Source organism: Panthera pardus, unplaced genomic scaffold (assembly GCF_024362965.1).
Source record: "Panthera pardus isolate Hobbes unplaced genomic scaffold, ASM2436296v1 HiC_scaffold_10, whole genome shotgun sequence".
Classification (NCBI taxonomy): Eukaryota; Metazoa; Chordata; class Mammalia; order Carnivora; family Felidae; genus Panthera; species Panthera pardus.
Window position 1 is genome coordinate 88,994,371 of NW_026526655.1, and position 20,035 is coordinate 89,014,405.

General features: G+C 34.6%; 1 protein-coding gene across 4 annotated transcripts in view; it reads left to right on the forward strand.

The window, feature by feature from the left end:
• Positions 1–20,035, forward strand: part of LRP1B (LDL receptor related protein 1B) — a 1,871,086-nt gene that overhangs the window by 1,059,052 nt on the left and 791,999 nt on the right. For all 4 annotated transcript variants that reach the window (XM_053909160.1, XM_053909154.1, XM_053909157.1 and 1 more), the window contains exon 8: positions 18,586–18,808. In XM_053909160.1, coding sequence (XP_053765135.1) covers positions 18,586–18,808 — 223 coding nt within the window. The remainder of the gene's footprint in view (positions 1–18,585; positions 18,809–20,035) is intronic.

Consider the following 20,035-nt stretch of genomic DNA (forward strand, 5'->3'; position numbering starts at 1 on the left):
ATTCAGAGAGATAGGTAAGTAATTTTAAATGCAGGACTTTACAAAAGTATGAATATCTTAACTGTATTATAGCTATCAGTGACTTTTATTTGAAAAAAAGAATCTGTATTTGCCCAAAGAGTTCTCAAAATACCCAATTTATAGCTAGTTTCAAGTGAATCTGTAAGAGAATATGAGAACCTTGACGGCAGATGAATGGCCCTTCTTCAACTTTTATCATCATAACCTCTCACTTTGCACATTATTCGAGTTCAGCAAGTGTTGGTTCCACTGAAGTTGGACTGTACCTCTAAACAGCATCTCACATTTTCTTCTGTAGCCAAAATTTTTCAATCAATATGGAGTTCATTACCTTATGTCGTGCGAAAGTGAGGATCACCAAGTACCTACCCGTACACCACTCTTACCCTTGCCAAAGCCAGACCTTTTGGCAAGAATTTATTCCTCCAGCAAACTGGCATTTATAACTTTGAACGCTGTGTAAAATTACCTCTGTTTCCAGTCATCATCCCCAAACTGTCTGCTAAAAAAGAAACAGAACATCATATAAAATAAGAAGCATTGGACAAAGTAAGGAGAGAAACATATTCATGTTGAGCATCTTCAATATACTAACCATCTCATTTCACCCCATTTAATTCAAAAATGTATCTTTAGGCATTATTTTTCTAATTTCCCTGATAAATATGAAGTTGGGGCTTGGAAGTTAAACAGCTTGCTTAGAATCAAAAGTTGTAATCAGATAATTCTGACTGTGTCTTTGTATGTATCATCCAATATCAAGGTTGACAATAGCACAAGTTTGACAGTGTCTGACAAAATGGATGTTCAATAAGTATTTGTTGAATGAAAGTATAAATTAATAATTCTCTCAAGTTTGTACTACTTCTGCATGTACTACCACCAAAGTCCAAAGGATTGTTCTGAATTACAACATCAAAGCTAGTCAGAATCAGCCTACCATTTACTTCTAGGATACAACAATTACGTTATAAAACTAAAATAATGGTAAGATTCAGAGGCAGGTCACCATGTTGGAATAAAAACTGCAATTAAGGATCTGGAGAGAATAAAAGCAGCCACTGAGAAACAAAATCAGGAATATTTTAACTATCCAAGGGTAGGAACACCAGACAGTAGAGTTTGGACTTTAAGAGCAAACACCAAAGCACAACCTCAACAGGTCAAGGCATGAGAGACAAATGTCTAGCAGGGAAGGATATGCCTGAAATCCTCAAAGTCCTGGTCTCACCCCCTCTATTGTTGACTTGATCAATTTTGTGTGCCCAGTCATTTTTCTGTCCAATAGAATTTTATACCCGAATATGAGCTAACCATTTCTGAAGTGCGAGCTTTCTTTAGCATTTAGGGTATGTTGAAGTAATCTGTTTCTGTCAAGCCATTTTCTTTTGGCACTTGACAAATATTGGTTGGATATTTTGGGAGGAAAACACAGACATAATGATATTGGATGGGTACCTAAAAATTTTGAAGTGATTTGTATCTAGCTGATTTTATGATTATTCCATGAAGATGATAGTCCTTGATTTCAAATTACTTACAATTTAATGCTGGATTCCAAACTATTTAAGTGGTATACCTCATGTTAAGTGAGATCACCTTCCATGGAATTTTACAAATTCTTCATAAAATTAATTTACTTGAATTCTGTGTTCTGACTTTAACCTATTAATTTTAACTTTAATGATCATACTCAAATGAACATTTATGTGCCTGCTAATGTAGGTTCTAACTTAAATGGAGAAATCTGTCTTCTAAATGTTGCTCATAACTAAAAGGGAAGGAAGAAACTAAAAGAGGAAGAAGGAAGGGAAAGAAACTTGGATTATGGGTTTTTAAAGCGTAAGTTTTTAGACCATTGTTATTTGCATTGTTATATAGTGTATGAAAAAGCTTGAGTCTGTTGCACTTGCTTTGAGTTAGCATTTTGAAGCACTTTACATATGAGCGTTTTCATCTCTCTATTTGCATACATAGAAAAGGTGATGAAAAATGCACATACATCAAATAGCCTTTCACAGTATCTCAGCACATTACAGCTTTACATATAAGTATTTCAATGGTCCAAATACTGCAGAAAAAACTCACGTTCAGTGTTGTTATTGCTATCATTTGTTTATCAGACATAGAAAATATTTCATATACTATAGACAACACGGACTCCTTTTTCAGAATGCTTACTGTCTAATTGAAAAAACAAATAGGAAATCTGAATACTATTTTGATACTTATAAATGATAGTTAAAATTGAATATAATTAGAACTATAAGAATGTGTGGTTTTATAAGCCTTTAACACTATATTGGAGAACAGGGAAATATTGGGAAGAAATTGAGCACAGCACATTTCCATGAATGAAGAGACCTGGAGTTTTAAACCAAACCCTCTAATTGCTTTTTCTTGTATGATCCTGTGCAAAGCAATTTATCTTTCTAGGTCTCTATTATGGCTTAATAATCCTACTATCTCAGGTGGAGAGAAGATAATTTCACCATGGTAGTACAGAGGTTAACATTAGATCAAATTCATTTTCATTTGGTACATTTTTTTTTATTGATAGCATCACTTGAAGTAAATCTTTATTATTCCTAACTTCTGGTTAGCAAACCCAGTACTTAACACATTAACACATTTCCTGTGAGAAGTTTAAGGACATATATGAGCAAAAGGAGAATAATTCTTTCTTTATGATTGCTTCATTTCTCTCACACTCCCCTCCACTCCCCTTTTCCCCCCCTTTTTCTTTCCCCTCCTCTCTAACCCATCTCCTCTCTAACTCCTCCTCCTCTTTTTCTTTCCCTGCACCCCCTTTCTGTCTTATTCTCATCTTTATCTCTATCATCTTTGTATCTATCTTCCCCTCTCCTGACAAGCTTTTCCTTTTGCACGACTACATGCTTCAAACACAGCTAAACAAAGCCCTGACTTCATAGGTCTATTCCATCCAAAAGTCACTGAGAGGTTTCTCTGTCATAATTTTAAAAATCTAAGTCAGAGAACCTCTTTGACACAATGGATACACTTTATTGGATGCTGTATGGTTGGTGTCCACTGCTGGTCTAATAAGCTAGGGAAAAGGGGACGAGGGTGGAGATACTGCAATATAAGGGCAAATGTGCTATAAGTGCTAAATCCTGTGGAGGAAGAGCTTCTTCTTGGGAAACAAAACAAAACAAAGCAAGAAACAGATAATGAACCAGACAGATATTTCAAACTGAATTTCCTAGCTATGCAATCTATATTTCATGAAGAATATCAAAGTCAGAGACTGCTGATTAGGTTCATGGTGGATAATACAGTTTATTTGGAATATCTTAGTCACCAGCCAATTGGGCATTAGGCCATTAAGGCCTAACCCAATAGGTCATTACCTTGTTTTTATTCAACTAAGTAATTTTCATCTTTCTTTGATAAATCATTAGAAACACTTTTGCCTCACAATTTAACTTGAGAATAGGTAAAATCCTATTATACTGAATATCTAAAACTTGTTATTTGGATAATTTATCTTATGGAATATATATATATATATATATATATATATATATATATATATATACACACACATACACACACACACACACACACACACACATATATATAATTTGGAACAGGTTGGCTGATAGAAATTCTATATATTTCTAATGGTTTCATTGCTTTTATTCTTCTGTGAATGTTGTTCTTTTAGTTTTGCTGTTTCCTGTGGCAAAACAAAGTAAAGACTAAGCATTTATTGAGGGAAATTATGGATATTGTATTTCTTGACTTCTGAATTTTTTGAGATATTGATCAAATCATTGACTATTTAAAATAACTTTTTAGGAAAAATAAAATTACCTTATAATAGTTCATATTTGTTTTTTTAAATTGCTGATTTTAATAAGTAATATTTCCTCAATACATTTGTTGTCAGGAGAACATTTGACTTCTATTTCTCTTTCTGTGATGATGATAGGTATTCCAGTGACCATTTGTCTTAACCATGTGATCTTTATCACATAAGAATTTTCCAGTTGCAAATGTTAGAAAACTCCATTCAAATCAGCTTAAGCAAAAAAGAGAAATTTAATGGTTCACATTACTAAATAAAACAAGCAGTACTAATTTTGGCATGGCTAGATTTAGGGCTTCAATAGGTCCCCAGGACCTGTGTTTTCTCCATTTGGCTTGGTAAATAAGTCTGGTTCACTTTTATGCTAATTACAATTACCTGAACTGTCAAATATCTGTTTTAAATTCTTACTCAATGGAGAGGCATTCTTCTAAATAGTTTTTGGGCATTGTATAACCAGAGTTCCATCAGAAAAAATAGAACAAGTAAGATTCATAAATATATACAAATTTCTTGAAAGAATCGATTGATATGTGGTTGAGGGAGCTAGGTAATTAGATGAAAATACTTTGGGCAGGCAGTTGGAAAGGGAAGGGTGAAAATCTTGGACAGGAGCTCATGGTCCTGTCCACAAGTGGAATTTCTTCTTCATGGAGACTTTGGCTTTTCTCTTAAACTATTCAACTGAGTAGAAAAAACCCACCTAGCTTATGAAGAATAATCTCCTCTATTAAAGTTAGCTGATTATATGTGTTAATCACATATACAAAGCATCTTCACAGTAACACCTAAGTTAGCATTAAATTGAATCATTTAGAGACTATAACTTGTTAAATTGACATGTAAAGCTGAATATTATCGGCACTGATACTAGATGGAAAAAGACATGGAGGTTGAGCAGCAAATGATAACTTAAGACCTTTGTGAGAAAAATCCTAATAGAAGTGTGATTCAAACAATCTGTTCTCTGAAAAATTAATTGCCCTCCGTGTAACAAGTTGCTAATATTAGGGCAAGATTACCATTACTAAATAGTCCATTGTTTCTAATTCTTTGACATGACACTAAGAAGAGCTTGTTGTAAGACAGTGCTTCTCTCAATTAACAATCAACAGAGCTTCCCTACCAACGTTTCCTGAGTATTCATAAATTGTAATGTACATTTATCTTCAATGATCTTGCTCCCTATTCCCTCTAGAGGCATAAGCTACATGCTTTAGAATACCCTGTTGTATTCCCAGAACATTGAGCACAGTAAATGCTAGATTAATATTTCTGAGGAAGAAAATAATGGATAGGGAAGGAAAGGGAAGGGAGAACTAGATACAAAAATATTTTCCATATTTTTCTGTTACTAATAATGTTGTGATAACTTAGTACATGCGTTGTCTCTTGTTTATGAAGATGTCTCTTTAAGATAAATTTTCAGAATAGAGATTTCTGGATTAAAGGGAAAATGCATATTTAAATTTTTTTAGATACTACCCAAATTTGTACCACAGTGATTATAGGAATTAGAGAGTTCAGCAAGCTCCCCAGGTGATTATTGTGCCCAGTAAAGCTTAAGAATAACTATTTTAGAACATGGATATTTACTTTTTTGAGTATTAACTCTCCTGTCAAAAAAACATGTGGTCATACATATTTGCCGTCTTACCTTCCAATTTCCACAGCCCTACACAATTGGTAGTTGATAGAACACCTGAAGGTCATCCTGGTCAAGAAACTCTGGTCTAGAAGCATCTCAAAGTTAAAAAAATGCTTATGTTTCTAACTCAGGACAGTTGTTTCCCTTAACTAGCTTCATTTGGCCTCTACAGTCTTAACCACACTTAGCCTAAGCTTCTTTGTGCATTTCTGCTTAAAACTAAACCAAGAGGGGTGCCTGGGTGGCTCACTCAGTTAAGTGTCTGACTCTTGGTTTCCACTCAAGTCTTGATCTCATGGTTCATGAGTTCAAGCCCACACTGGGCTCAGCGCTGCCAGCATGGAGAGCCTGACCCCATGCTCTCTTTCTTCCCCTACGCTGCTCACTCTCTATGTCATTCTCCCTCTCAAAATAAAGTCAAAACAAAACAAACAAAACTAAACCAATAGATTTGGGTAATATTGCTTATGAAGAAGTTGATTCACAGAACTTTTGTCTTCCTTTTTCTGTAAGTATATCTGTCCTTCACAGCTAGGAAAGTGAACAAAGTAATCTTTATCTTTTCACACTGTAATTTTATCTGTGTAACCATATGATTTTGTCATCATTGCAATATTATTGGACAATCTATTCCAACAGCAAACTGAGATATGCACAAGTATAAACAATAAATAATATACAAGAAAAGTGTGAGGTAAATTTCATATTTCTACATCCTGTTTTTCCTCCATTTAGTAAGAATTTAAAATAGAAATTGACAGTTCAGCTAACTGGCAATTAGCATAGCAGTGAACCAGATTTGTTCAGGAGTCCACAACTTCATGGATACTTATCTTAGTCACTTCTGAGACAGTCATCTGTGTTCTTTTTTAGCTCAGAAAAATGCCTCCATAAACCAAAAGGACTTCCATAAGTGTGGAAATTAGGTTATACATCTCTGCGTATCTCAAAGAGCAACTTTTTGACATCTAATATATTACTGCCAATATTCTACGGTTCCACATGAATCAAGTATATTGAGCATGAGACTTTGAGTATTGACATCCTGCAAACTGACCCCTGAAGGACTCCTAAGATAGCAATGCCCTTGGTCATGAAGGTAATATACCTAGACTGTAAAATCATTCTTTTTATTAAATGGAGTGATCCTTGAGGTCTTATAAGACAGGTAGACTTTCTGAGAAAAGTCCAAAGACAAAACATACTTAAGAAATATTTTTATGAAAGTTATACTACAGTGCTATTCTCTACTCATCCTTGTCCCTAGTCAATGAATTAAATATCAAGTCCTATCTACTAAGACCCAAAATATTTCTGAACTTTTTTTCCATTTTCAGCCCCTGTATTAGTGCATAACTACCAAACTAATATCTCTTTATGTAGACTACTAATACTTTCAAACCATCCTACTCATAGGTGACAATACTCTTAAAATTATATTAATGTTGATTATATTAACTTCCTGTTTTAAGGTAAACAAAGAAGCAAGCTTTTGCTGGATACTGCATGTAGGTTGTCTGACCCCCTTAGAAATACAACCAAGTGTTATAATCTGGTAACTATAGTTTAATACAAAGGAATGTTGAGGAGATGCCAATAAAAATAAAAATTGGCCAGGCACAGGAATACCATATCTTACCATGAACTAGTCACTAATCCCTACAATTCTTGAAAGGGAACTATATGAAAAAGGGACAGTGCAATCAAACTAATACAAAGCAATAATTTATCATTAGCTAATGATTTGGGTCCAAAGAAGAGTTCCAATGAGCTGTGCTGGATAATTAGGAACATTAATTTATTTTCCTATGGTAGAATAGCCTTATCCATATTCTCACCCTTGAACCTAATTACAAGTCTGATTTAGATTTTATTATCCAATCTTAGGAAGTCAGTCCAGAGCCTTTGTGTGTGTGTTGGGGGCGGGTAGAGGGAGAGAGTAGGGAAGGGAAGGGAACTGGAAAGACCATGAATGAATGGCAGATACATGAATAAGTCCTGAGCATGCAATACTGAATAAAGCAGATATATCCTCTTGTGTTCTCTTGGAGATTATAGTCTACATAATAAACAGATCTTAAGCATATTGTGTGTGTGTGCGTCTGTAGCTTTCATGCAAGTAAAATAAAGAAGAATGTTATAAAATATACAGAATGATATGAGATTATATCAGAGAGACCTAACATATTGGAAAAGCAGGAAAGATTTTCCACAGGAATTGACAGTTATGTTGAAAATTAAAGCCAAGATTCAGATACCATGGCAGAAATTACTTTTCAGACTGGGGGACTGGATATATGAAGAGCAAGAACGGAGGAAAACACATGGATTGTTTAAGGAATTGGAAAATGGCCAAAGTATTCGAAGTACAAAAGGATACCACTAGATGGCCAAGGTGTTAGAAGTGGGGAAGTATACCAGTAGATAAAGCTGGATAGATAGGCAGAGACTAGATCGTGCTTACCATTGTTGGCATTGTTGGCAATTATCATCTGTTGGAGGGCTTTATAATACATAATCCCCTTTTTATTTTAATAAGATCCCTTTGGTAACTATGAGCAGAGTAGTTTAAAAGGAACAAGAAAAAGAGAGGAGATAGAAGTTCCCAGGCAAAAGATGATGGTGACTTGGTTTAGGAAAGAGAAACAGAGAAGGAAATAAATATATGAATTTGAGATATAGTTTTAAGCTAGAAGTAGCAGGATATGGTGATGAATTAGACGTAAAGGATATAAGGTAGAAGTTATAGAGGGTGAGTGCCTGGTTTCTAGAATGAGTCATTGGGCAGAAAATGACCCTATTTGCCAAAGAGGAGACAAATGAAGGGATAAATTTGGCAAGAAAAAACAATGTAGTACTAGATATATTTAAGATGCCTAAAAGAATTTAAACACAAATATTAAAAATGCAACTGTATTTAGGAGTTATAATCTCAGAAGACAGGTTAGAATGAATGTAAGAAAGTTACTGTAGGGGCACATGGGTCGCTGTCAGTTAAGCGTCCGACTTCAGCTCAGGTCATGATCTCGCAATTCATGAGTTCGAGCCCTGCATCAGGCCCTGTACTGACAGCCTGGAGCCTGCTTGGGATTCTGTGTCTCCGTCTCTCTCTGCCTGTTCCCTGTTCACACTCTGTCTCTCTCTCTCTCAAAAATAAATGTTAAAAAAATTTTGTTTAAAGCAAGTTAATGTAATATTAATGAAAGTCATGGAAACTTTAAAGATTTTTCAAGAGAAAATTTAGAGATTCTATGGCTGATCCTGGGAAAGTCCAGTTTTAATATTCTGGGCATGATACAGAAAAAGGAGGTGGAAAACGTAGCTGAGAAAAAGCAGGTAGGAAGAATACCAAAAGAAGGCGAAGAGAAAAAAATAATAATCAAAAGGAAGGAAGGGATTAACTTGGTCTGATGCTACAGAGAGGTTAGTGAAATGAGGACTGAGAAAGGTTTAGCCACATGTAAGTAGTTGCCAATCTCAGTAAGTTAGGAGAAAAAAAAAAGTGGCATGGTGTAGGGTGGAGTATTTATCAGTTTGGTATAAAGAGTGATTGAGGGGAAAATAAAGTCAGCTTGTATGAACAAATTCTTTGGAGAATATTGGATGCAAATGAAACATGGAGAGAAAGGGCTAGAAATGGAGGGTGTTTTGAGGTTAAGATTTGTTTCAGGATGGTAAATAGTAGAGCAAGTTCATACGTTGAAGGTAAGACTTGGAAAAGGAGAGGTTGAAAATGTAGAAAGAATTGGAAATTATTGAAGACAAGTTACAGAGGAGATGGGATGAGTATGGAGTTTTGCTTTGTACTTCTCTAAAAGATGTGAAGGTGCTTCCTTCTGTACTACAAAAGGAGAAGGTGGAGAAGAATTGAAGTAGATGTAGATGGGTTTTAGCTGGGATTGTAAGAAAATAAATGGGGTGCTTTTGATGTGTTCTCACTTTTGTATTCAGTAAGAGGCAAGATCATCACTTGAGGGTGGAGTGGAGTGAATTAGAAAGATGTGGACAGTGGAGAAGAAGAGAGAAATAAAAGTTGAAGGTTGGTTGATAGAGAATGGAGAAGGTCATGGGGACAAGGTCTCAATGGAGTCAAAAAGTTATTGCAATGAGATTACCTTAGCAATACAGATAGTAAACATACAGTCAGATGGAAGAATAAGATGCTCGTGTGTGTGTGTGGGAGGGGCAATCTCTTTTGATACAAGTATAATTTCTGGTGATGACAAATAACATACTGTTTATCATGGAAATTTGTGGTTGAAATGTACTGGAAATATAAGTGCATATGCAGAGAGGTCAAGAAAACAAGGGAGAAAGCTGTTGGTCCATTGTCCTGCAGATATTGGAGTTACTATCTTCCCCGGTTTCAAGCAGTCAGAAAGAAAGCTAGATGTTGAATCTTAAATAAAAATAATGATCTAAGAAAATCAGAAGGTTGGCAGGTGATTCTTTGAAGATGGGTGCTATTTGTGAGACCCTCAAAAAAGTAGGGGATGTTATAAGAGGAAAATAATAATCCAGAATGAATATTGAGGAGGGCACTGATTTTATATCTACCCCTGAGGTTCTTGTTAGGAGCCCATGTTTTCATTGACTGCTGGGAAAAGATGACCTCAGGAGATGTTACGTTTCAGAAAAGGTAAAAAGTTGGAAAGAACATTAAGAGGATGGTCTTAGAATATTGGGAAATTTATGGTCATGGAGTAGAAGTCTCAGATCAGATAGGTTTCAGTAAGAAGAGAGGAGGTTGTTATTAGTGGAGAGAAAGTTACGCTGTAGTGCACTTTAAGTAGAGACCTGCATAAACAAGGGTAACAATGTTGAAAGATTCTGTCTTAGATAAAGATGAGTTATAGGGGTTCCAATTACAGTCTGAGAATAAGGGCTATCGGGTAGTCAAATTGTGAAGCCAAGTGTGTCATTATCTTTCAGGCAGTTATATCTGGCAGTTGCAGTTAAGTGGAGTCATGGGTAGGAGGAATGAGAGAATGAACAGAAACCAAGTGGTTCTTTTCTTGGAGAATAGAGGAAGTGATGGATCATAAGCAAGTCAAGTTGGATCAACTTTTCTTTTGCTATTAGGGCCAATACTTCCCCCTCAGGCATTAACAATACAGAAAAAGATGATTAGGTGTTTTTTCTCCATGGTGTCCCAATCAATGTTAAACAGTGATGAAATACCTATGTGACAAAGATAAAAAGAATAATGAAAAGTGTGCAAATCTTGGTGTTTCTCTACTTTTTTTTAAACTGCTCTCTTTTTACAATGGCAAGTTTATTACTTGCTGAATTGAATCCTGACTCTCAGAGTATGGAAAATGCAAAACAGAAGAAAAGCCTAAAACCCTAAGATTTATTACTTTTTTATTATTAGGTTAAAATAATAAAAAAGATGAGTTCAAGGAAGTATTGGGGTGAGGTACAGTTTGAGGTAGGCTGTATTTGAGTTTGTAAGTGAGTTTAGCCAGCTGAAATTAGGGAAGGACATTTGGAAATCTATGACTTGAATAATATATTCAGTTAAAAAAAAATGAAAGGTGACTTTTTTTAAAGGTGCTCTTTGCTAGTATCCTTCTTTGTCTTTTCATTGGAGATTGCAAGATTTATGCAGGATTGATACAATTTTTTAATGTGATCCAGTGCCAAGATGGGAGTTATTTGAGGATTACATGTGACAATTATAAAATGATTGCTTTCTTTATTTGTAATTAACATACAATGTTATATTAGTTTCAGGTGTGCAACATAGTGATTCAACAATTCTATACATTATGGAATATTCACCACAATAGGTATAGTCTCCATCTATTACCATACCCAGCATATTATTGATCATATTTCCTGTGTTACACTTTTTATCTTAGTGACTTATTTATTTTCTAGGTGGAAGTTTATACCTCTTAATCCCTTTGATTTATTTCACTCATCCCCATTCTCCTCCCCTCCTACAACCATCAATTTGTTCTCTGTATAGGAGAGTTTGTTTTTGTTTTAGATTCCATTTATAAGTGGAATCGCATGGTATTTGTCTTTCTCTGACTTACTACACCTATCCTAATACCCTCTAGGTCCATCCTTGTTGTTAGAAGTGGGAAACTCCCATCATTTTAAGGCTGAGTAATGTTCCAGCATGTGTGTGTGTAAGTGTCTATGTATACCACATCTTTATTGATTCATCTATTGATGGACACTGGGGTTGTTTTCGTATCTTTACTATTGTAAATAGTGCGGCAATAAATGTAGGGGTGCACATATCTTCTCAAATACCCAATAGTGGAATTACTGGATCATATGGCATTTTTATTTTTAAGTTTCTCAGGAATTTCCGTACTGTTTTCTATCATGGTTACACCAGTTGACATTCCCACCAACAGTACACAAGTGTTCCCTTTTTTCCACATTCTCTCCAACACTTGTTATTTCTTGTCTTTTTAATTTTAGCCATTCAAATTGGTGTGAAGTGGTATCTCATTGTAGTTATAATTTGCATTTCCTTGACGATTGATGATGTTAAGCGTCTTTTCATGTGTCTGTTGGCTATCTATATGTCTTCTTTGGAAAAATATCTATTGAGGTTCTCTGTCCACTTTTTGTTTTATCAGACTATTTCTTTTTGGTGTTGAGTGTATAAGTTCTTTATATATTTTGGATATTAACCCCTTATCAGATATATCACTTGCCAATATCTTCTCCCATTGATTATTTTATTTAGAGTTAACATTTCAATGTAAAATGCCTTCTAAAGTGGTATGATTTTTATTTGTTCAGTTACTTCAGAACAAGAATTATCTGAATCTTAAAAAAGAATATTAAACAATGTAGTTTCTCATGGCACTTTAGCTTCCATGTAAAGAAACCCACCGAAGCTAGCTCAAATGTATAGAGATTTCCCGAGATGATACGGAAAATCTTAGGTGTTTACACAAGTAACAGCAAGAAGTAAATATAGGCTTTATGGGGTCTGGCAAATTCCTCACTCAAGAATTACATGGGTCCTTTCATCCCAGTTCCGTGTCTCATCTCTTGCCCACTTCTGTGTACATGTTCCAGTATTCCTCCTCTCGTACTGCCCCCATCCCTGTCACCACCTGTTCCTCTTACCCATGTTAGCACAGCTTCCAACTAAATTTTGATTTAGAATATGGAGAGAAAGGATTTTGGTGATTCAGCTCAGCCTATGATTTGTTTTCATTTATATCACATTTTCCTCATTGGTCTAATTATCTGTAAACAGGAAAGAGAAGGATGCTATTGTCACATAAGGCTGTCTCTCTCAGGAACACTAACTGGGTGGAACGCGTTTAGGTGAATAAGAGTGTTGAATGGGCCAGCCACATTGACTGACATGTCTAATACATGTACACTTCTGGGAGAATCATTAGTGGGAATGTTTCCAGAATACAGAGTAGCCAGCTCAGAGCAGGAGTCTATATGTCAAGTTTAATTTCTGTGTGTTTATGTATGAACTAAAAACCAAGTTTGAGAGAGATTTTTCAAACAATGAAAGGAAAAACCTCAACAAGTAAAAATCAATAAATAACTGTCTTGAACAGTCTTGGCTAGGCAGAGAAAATAGTTTGTTTATCATCCACATCCCTTAAGTAGCAGAAGCTAATAGAATTTGAATTTAAACCTCTTACTCCAAAGACTCATTACTCTTTCAGATTTACGATTGTATTTTAGAATTGCAATGCTAAATATTTAATATTCCTACTTTGGTTCTGAATGTACTTTAATTACTCTATATAATGTGGAAAATTGCTTTCTTGTTCAATATTTGTATACACAATAGAAGGACAAAGCTGTATTACTATTGATGCTATTTGAATAACAATTATTTTAAAAACAAGGCTGAAAAATGAAGTTCCTAATGTAATCCTTGCCAAAGAAAATACATATTTTTTTTCTAAAATGTAAAGAAATGCAGTTACCTACTTTAACACATGATTAACAAATGTGGATGGTTTGCTAGGCCCTAATCATAACAATGATTTTTTTTTTTGATCTGGTAATATATGGCCCACTAGTTTTATGTCTTACTCCCCTCACCCTTACTCCCTAACCCAAATGTCGCCATGAAAACTTATTTTTAAGCAGTTGAAATGAATAGTAGGTAATTTCATTGTGAGAACTCTGAAAATTTCTAAATTCTATCATTATGCTATAACCAAATGTTAGGGGTAAGAATGTGACATAAAACGAAGGCTGACCATGCAGTTGAAAGATGTGGATAGGACTCTAATGTGTTTAAATTCCCCTTTGTCCGTTTGGACAAAGTATAAAACTACAGAAGCATCATTTAGCATGTATATCACTGGCAAAAGTAAGACTTATTTTTATCAGCTAAAGAAAATAAAATACATGTTTTAAGATGCCAGGACTTGTAACAATTGCTTTACTTTAAAGTGTAGGGATGATTGGAGCCATAACTCTATAAGCACAGTACTCTATCACTGTCTGTGAGGGCTCCCTTTGCGACTTTTGATTTATGTCAGGCAAGTTTACCAACAATGCTCAAAGTTTCTTACTATCTCCAATGGTATAAAACTTATATATCTATAGTAAAACAGGACTACTCATATAATCAACAAAGATGTTAGGTAAAATCAGTTTCCCATATCTGATGAGATAAGGAAGCCAAAATGAAAAAGTCTTTATTTACTACAGATGCTGAATCATAGGAATAATGACCTGGATGAATAATTGAAAATAGGAAATAAATATATTCTTTATGAACTAATCATGAAACATGGCATAGAAATACAGACAGTAGTAGGAGTACTGTTTTATTTTAATTTAAATATTTTTTTAGTGGGGATCAAATAGACTCATTCAAAAAATAAGTGAAGAACAAGAGAATAGGAATCTCAATTGCTATTGAGAATGTTAGACAATAAAAAGCAATTGATGTCACATAAATGAACAGAGAGAGAAGAAATGTCAGTATTGTAATCCTGAGGGAATTGAGCATAGGACAGATTTTAGAATGGTCCCTAGTATCCACCATGAGTTCAACAGACATAGTACTATACTGGGGGCTTTGCTGTAGTTCAAGCAGCATAAGATACTTGGTTCCTGGTAGGAGAAGACATCGAAAGGGGAACTGAGAGCCCTGGAAGTTAAAGAGAGTTATGTGTTCAGAAAATACTGAATAAAATGGAATTAAGAGATTCCAAACTACCATCTGTGTTCCTTTCTATGGAGTTTCTGGGGTAGAGTATAGATTTACCCATAGTCTCTAAACCCAGGGGCAGTAAGAAGAAAGTATAAAAGTATTGCATTTCAGTTCAAATGGCATGACATGAAATAGTTACGAGAAAAATCATGCAAACTTAGCATAAAGATTTCTTTAAAACAACTCGTTTACCCTTCAGAAATGGTAACATTGTGAAAAACAAAGGAAGGTTGAAAAACTGTTCAGAATTAAGAGTCTAGAGATAAAAGATGGTTCAATGCAACAAATGATGGTGGGTTAGATCCTCATCAGAAGAAAAGGAAAGTTTACTATATAGAATATTGTTAGTCAACAGGCAAAATTTGAATAAGAGCTATATATTTTATCAGTGCTAAAAGTATTTATTTTGATGGGTGTACTATGGTTATGCATGAGAATGTGCTTGTGCTTAGGAGGTACAGGCTAAAGTATTTAGGTGTAATGGGTCACAGTGTTTGCAATGTACTGTCAGAAGGTACTAGACAGTATTAGAAATGGCCAGAGGGACGAAAGGCGAACTGATGAATCTAAGTGAAGGATATAGGTCTTCATGCTACTATTCCTATATTTTTTCTTTAAGGTTCAAATTATTTTACAATAATGAGTTAAAAAATAAAGGCATGACAAACATTCATGTGAAGGCTCTGATAGTGAATAATCATGTGGACTTTGAACTTGTTTCCTCTGTAATATAATCTGCCCCTTCTATCTCACAGGTAATCAGTGAGATCATGGAGTTCAAAAAGCACTATTTACTTTTTCTAAGATTTGGACAGATATTTTCATCGGAAAGAAAAGAGTGATTTTTCAACCTAGCTACATTTATATAACAAATGAAATTTAGTTAGATTTTAGATACAAACTTTAGCTTTTGTTTATCAATTATAATACAACTATGCCTCAATTAAAGAATGCCCTGAGAATGAAGCTTTTCTCTGTAACAGTAGTAGATTTAAATTTTTTTTTAACATTTTTTATTTGTTCTTGAGAGAGAGGGAGACAGAGTGTGAGCTGGGGAGAGGCGGAGGGAGAGGGAGACACAGAATCTGAAGCAGGCTACAGGCTCTGAGCTGTCAGCACAGAGCCCAATTCAGGGCTGGAACCCAGGAACTGTGAGATCCTTACCTGAAACGAAGTTGGCTGCTTTACCGACTGAGCCACCCAGGTGCTCCAACAGTACATTTTAAACTAAAGTTAAACATTACTAAAACAAGCAAACAAACAAAAATATATAATCCTGTGACTATGGGTATTTACTGCTTGCAGTTTTGTGATGTTAGTGCTATTATCCTTCACTTATAAGTAAACAGAGCTCATCATAGTCAATATTCTGAAGTCTGAGAAGGTTCAATTTAGTGTAAGCATCTTTCATGTCTCCATTGGGTACTATTTTTGTTTTGTTTTGTTTTTGTTTTTGCTTTTCTCTGTGTTGGGGATATAAGGCAAATTCTTTACTGTTTCTTTTGCACATAACATACGTCCTCCTGTTCTTTTGATTTTACTCCTCATTAAAACAGTAAAATTTTGATAATCATATTTTTTATATTTCCCCCCCCATATTTTGGCTGAAACTTAGTTACCTCAACCACTTTTATTATGACCTGGAATAAGTATGAGACTCAGTTGCATCATTCCTGCCACAGTTGGTCAGTATCACTGAAAATCTTCTTGGAAAAATAAATTACATTTTACTGACCCATCATCAGCTGATTCACTCTTTCTCCATAACTAAACCTCTCAAGGAGAAGAATCAAAAAATTACTAATATTTTAACAAATACCAAATTCACTGACATTTTCTTAACCCTTATTATTATTATTTTTTTCATTTTGTGATTGGCCCAGCCAGCCACTGCAATCCTTTATCCTAGAACTTTTCTCCTTTAGACTTCTATGAAAGTCTGTGTGATCTTTTTTACCATAGCTTCTGATATTTATTTTTTTATTTTTATTTTTATTTTTATTTTTTTCTCTGATGGCATACTTCCACAGTTCTGGTCTTGGCATACTTCTCTCCTTTCCCTTTGGGATCACATGTAATTTAAGCCAACACGAGATAACTTCCAAGAAGTGTCTAACTCTGGACTCATTTTTTCTCTTCAACACTGTGTAGTTGGTACAATCATCTGCTTTATATTACTATCTATGCATGGTCTATACATATCATATCATCCATAGTATGCCAGAGCCTCCAGCTCTCTGTGCCTGAAGCTAATCTACTCATACGCAAGCATCTCTTCTCCATAAAATGGACCCATCATAAAAGGAAAGTAGAAAAGGAGAGTCATTTTTGTGTGAGATGAAAAAGAGAGCTTGATATAACAGGAATAGTGGGCAGTGTTCTACAGTAAGAAATAGGAAAGCTAGGTACTCCTTATAGTAGTTTAACTTGGTATAGCTGTGAACAAATTGACTTAAAGAGAAGAAAGATAAGATGAAAGAAGCAGGAAAAGAGAGAGAGAGCGGTTAAGAGCATAGGAGTAGAAGTTTGAGCATTACGTATGATAATAAAACACAGGACCTTATGCCCTTTTATTTATTCTTTACTAGAATAGAAAAGTTCTTCATCTGAATAGAATGTCTCTTGAAAAATAATTTTTAACTTAGTGTCATAAATCAATTTTTAAGAACATTTGGGGAAATATATACTAATAATAAAATCTGGCTTACACTATTACAGAAGAGTGTGCATTAATGTTTAAAAATTAGTCAAAACCTCCTCAGGAGAAAGAGCTAAATTAAAGTTTAAATAATAGTTTTTAGGTTGAAATATACCTCATACTGTTAGATGAAGCAAGGATGTTGAGAAAAGTAACTAAACACTAATTCACCAAGTTGGTAAAATCAAATATTCTATACTCTAGGTAATCTTAATATTGCTCAGTCACTGTAAATCAGATTATTCTTGAGATTGTATTTAAGTCAAGGCAAGATTGTCTTCTATTTACAAATGTAATTTAGTCTCCTGAGTAGGTAATCTTGTTAAAATATTGTCAGGTTAACTGAAATTGATTTGTGTTTACTAAACATAGTGAATACTAATCAAATATTAGACACTGAAGTGTTGGAGGTATTTAAACCTTTGATAGACACTGTTAGTGCTTCATGGAAGGATTATTATTATTTTTCTTTTCGTTTTTTTTTTGTTTTTGTTTTTTTTTTTGTTTTTTCTTGGAGGTCAACACTGCTCTTTAGACTCTTCTTTAAAATAAAGAGAAAATGAGAAATAGCCTGCATTTGCTTTATGAAATTTTGCGATTTGGGAATATTTGGGAGAATTTGGGATTGGTTTTTTGGAGGGGTGGTTATTTGTGTTTTATTTCCAGTGCTACAAACACCACATTTGCTTTTCCATCTGCTTAATTCCATTCCAGGTTTGCTATTCTCTACCACTCATAGCATCATTGAGCTCCACATAATAGCTTTTATAGGAAACAGACATTACTAGGCAATTTGAAAAGCAGGTTGAAGATAAAGCCTGATAGCTCACGTGCCCTGGCCTGGTGACTTGGCTCACTTCTGAAGCTTCTAGCAAATGGGCTGCATGCATTCCTGTGGTGTCTGTGTATCGGCTCTATGAGGCTTAAAGAAACATTTCCCCTAATACAAAAATAAACCCACCATAATCATTCATTTTGGGGAAATTTTACAGTTGTTAGTTAACCTGCTCCCTTATGCCCTGCAATATTCATTAGCAGATTTCTCTGTTTATGAGTGATATTATATGGAAATGGTTATGGGAAGCTAACAGATGTAACTACTGAAATAAATTAGAAGGAAAAGTTCTGTTTTTTACAGATGGTTCTATTGAATATGCTTCACCCCCCCCCCCCACACACACACACTTTAACATTTAGTTTTCTTTCAACAGAAAACTTTTCTTTACTGACTACGGGAATGTGGCCAAAGTGGAGCGATGTGACATGGATGGGCTGAACAGAACAAGGATAATTGATTCAAAGACAGAACAGCCAGCTGCACTGGCACTAGACTTAGTCAACAAATTGGTTTACTGGGTAGATCTTTACTTGGACTATGTGGAAGTCGTGGACTATCAAGGAAAAAACAGACATACTATCATTCAAGGCAGACAAGTAAGTACAATTCTGTTAGAAAATGTAGCTAAGTTAATGAAAAGAATGGTATCATACTAGGAAGAAGACCCAAAAGTTGAATTTCAATGTTGGAAATTTCTTACAAAGTCAAGGTGCAAAGGGCCGTAAAAATTATGATGTATTTCCTATATGGGAAAATGTTCTTTTCACAGTACGTTCCATAATGTCAGAGATGCCTCCACCTCCCTCCTTTGCTCTATTAAAAGCAATTCACACCAAAACAAAAAACAACAAAAATAGAACAAAAACAACAAAAATAAAAGTACCATACTAGTAAGAAAGGTGTTGGAATAGGACAGACGTTTTGATGTATTAAAATTAAAACTTGCTAAAAGCTAATTTAAGTAGTTTATTCATAAAGAGCTAGACTATCCTCTATCTCGTGTGGCCCTGGAGATACTTTGCTTACAAAAGCAAATGCCTGCTCACAGAAGTATTTTTATTAATTTAATAGGCTGGACTAAATTTTGCCTTCTGATATATTCACGTACTTCCTAGAATGAGAATTCCATGAATGTCATTGAGGTCAACCAGTTTCCCATCTGTATAGGTTTTCCCTTGTTGAATTAAAAGTTTTGCAGATAACACTCAGTAAACACCTAAAGGACATCTTTCAGTAGAAATAAGCCTTATTCACTAGTGTACTTCCTCAAATTCAATTTTACCTCGGTGATTGCACTAATTTCATGCAAGATTCTTATTGTGGGAAGCTGAAATACATGAATCTCTTTTCTTCCTTTTGTAATCTGAGAACAAATATTCTATAATTATCCCTTAAGGGTACTTTTCCTTTCTAATCATTTTTTTGACAATGAGATTCTTTTTCCTTCCTTGACAGACAAGCAAATGCACTAATCAGGGTAATAAAAATGTTCAATATTAGAGATGAGGCCAGTTGTTTCTCTCTTAATTTCACATGTCCTAAAAACCTTGATTTTTTTTTTTTTTTTGAAAGCCCTGGTAATGACTTTCAGAGGATCTAATTACTCAAATGATTATGATGGGGCCTTCTTTTCACCTATATGTCATGAGGATATTAAACCTTGAAACAAGGATAAGAAATTCAAATGATTCTCCTCATGACTACTTTTATAAAGTTTTTTAATATCTGAAGCTTTTAATTGTTCATTTTTTTCCATTTCTATTTCCTATGTTTTTTTTCTATTCCCTAAACATATATTTCTCTGCCATTAAGTAATCCAACAT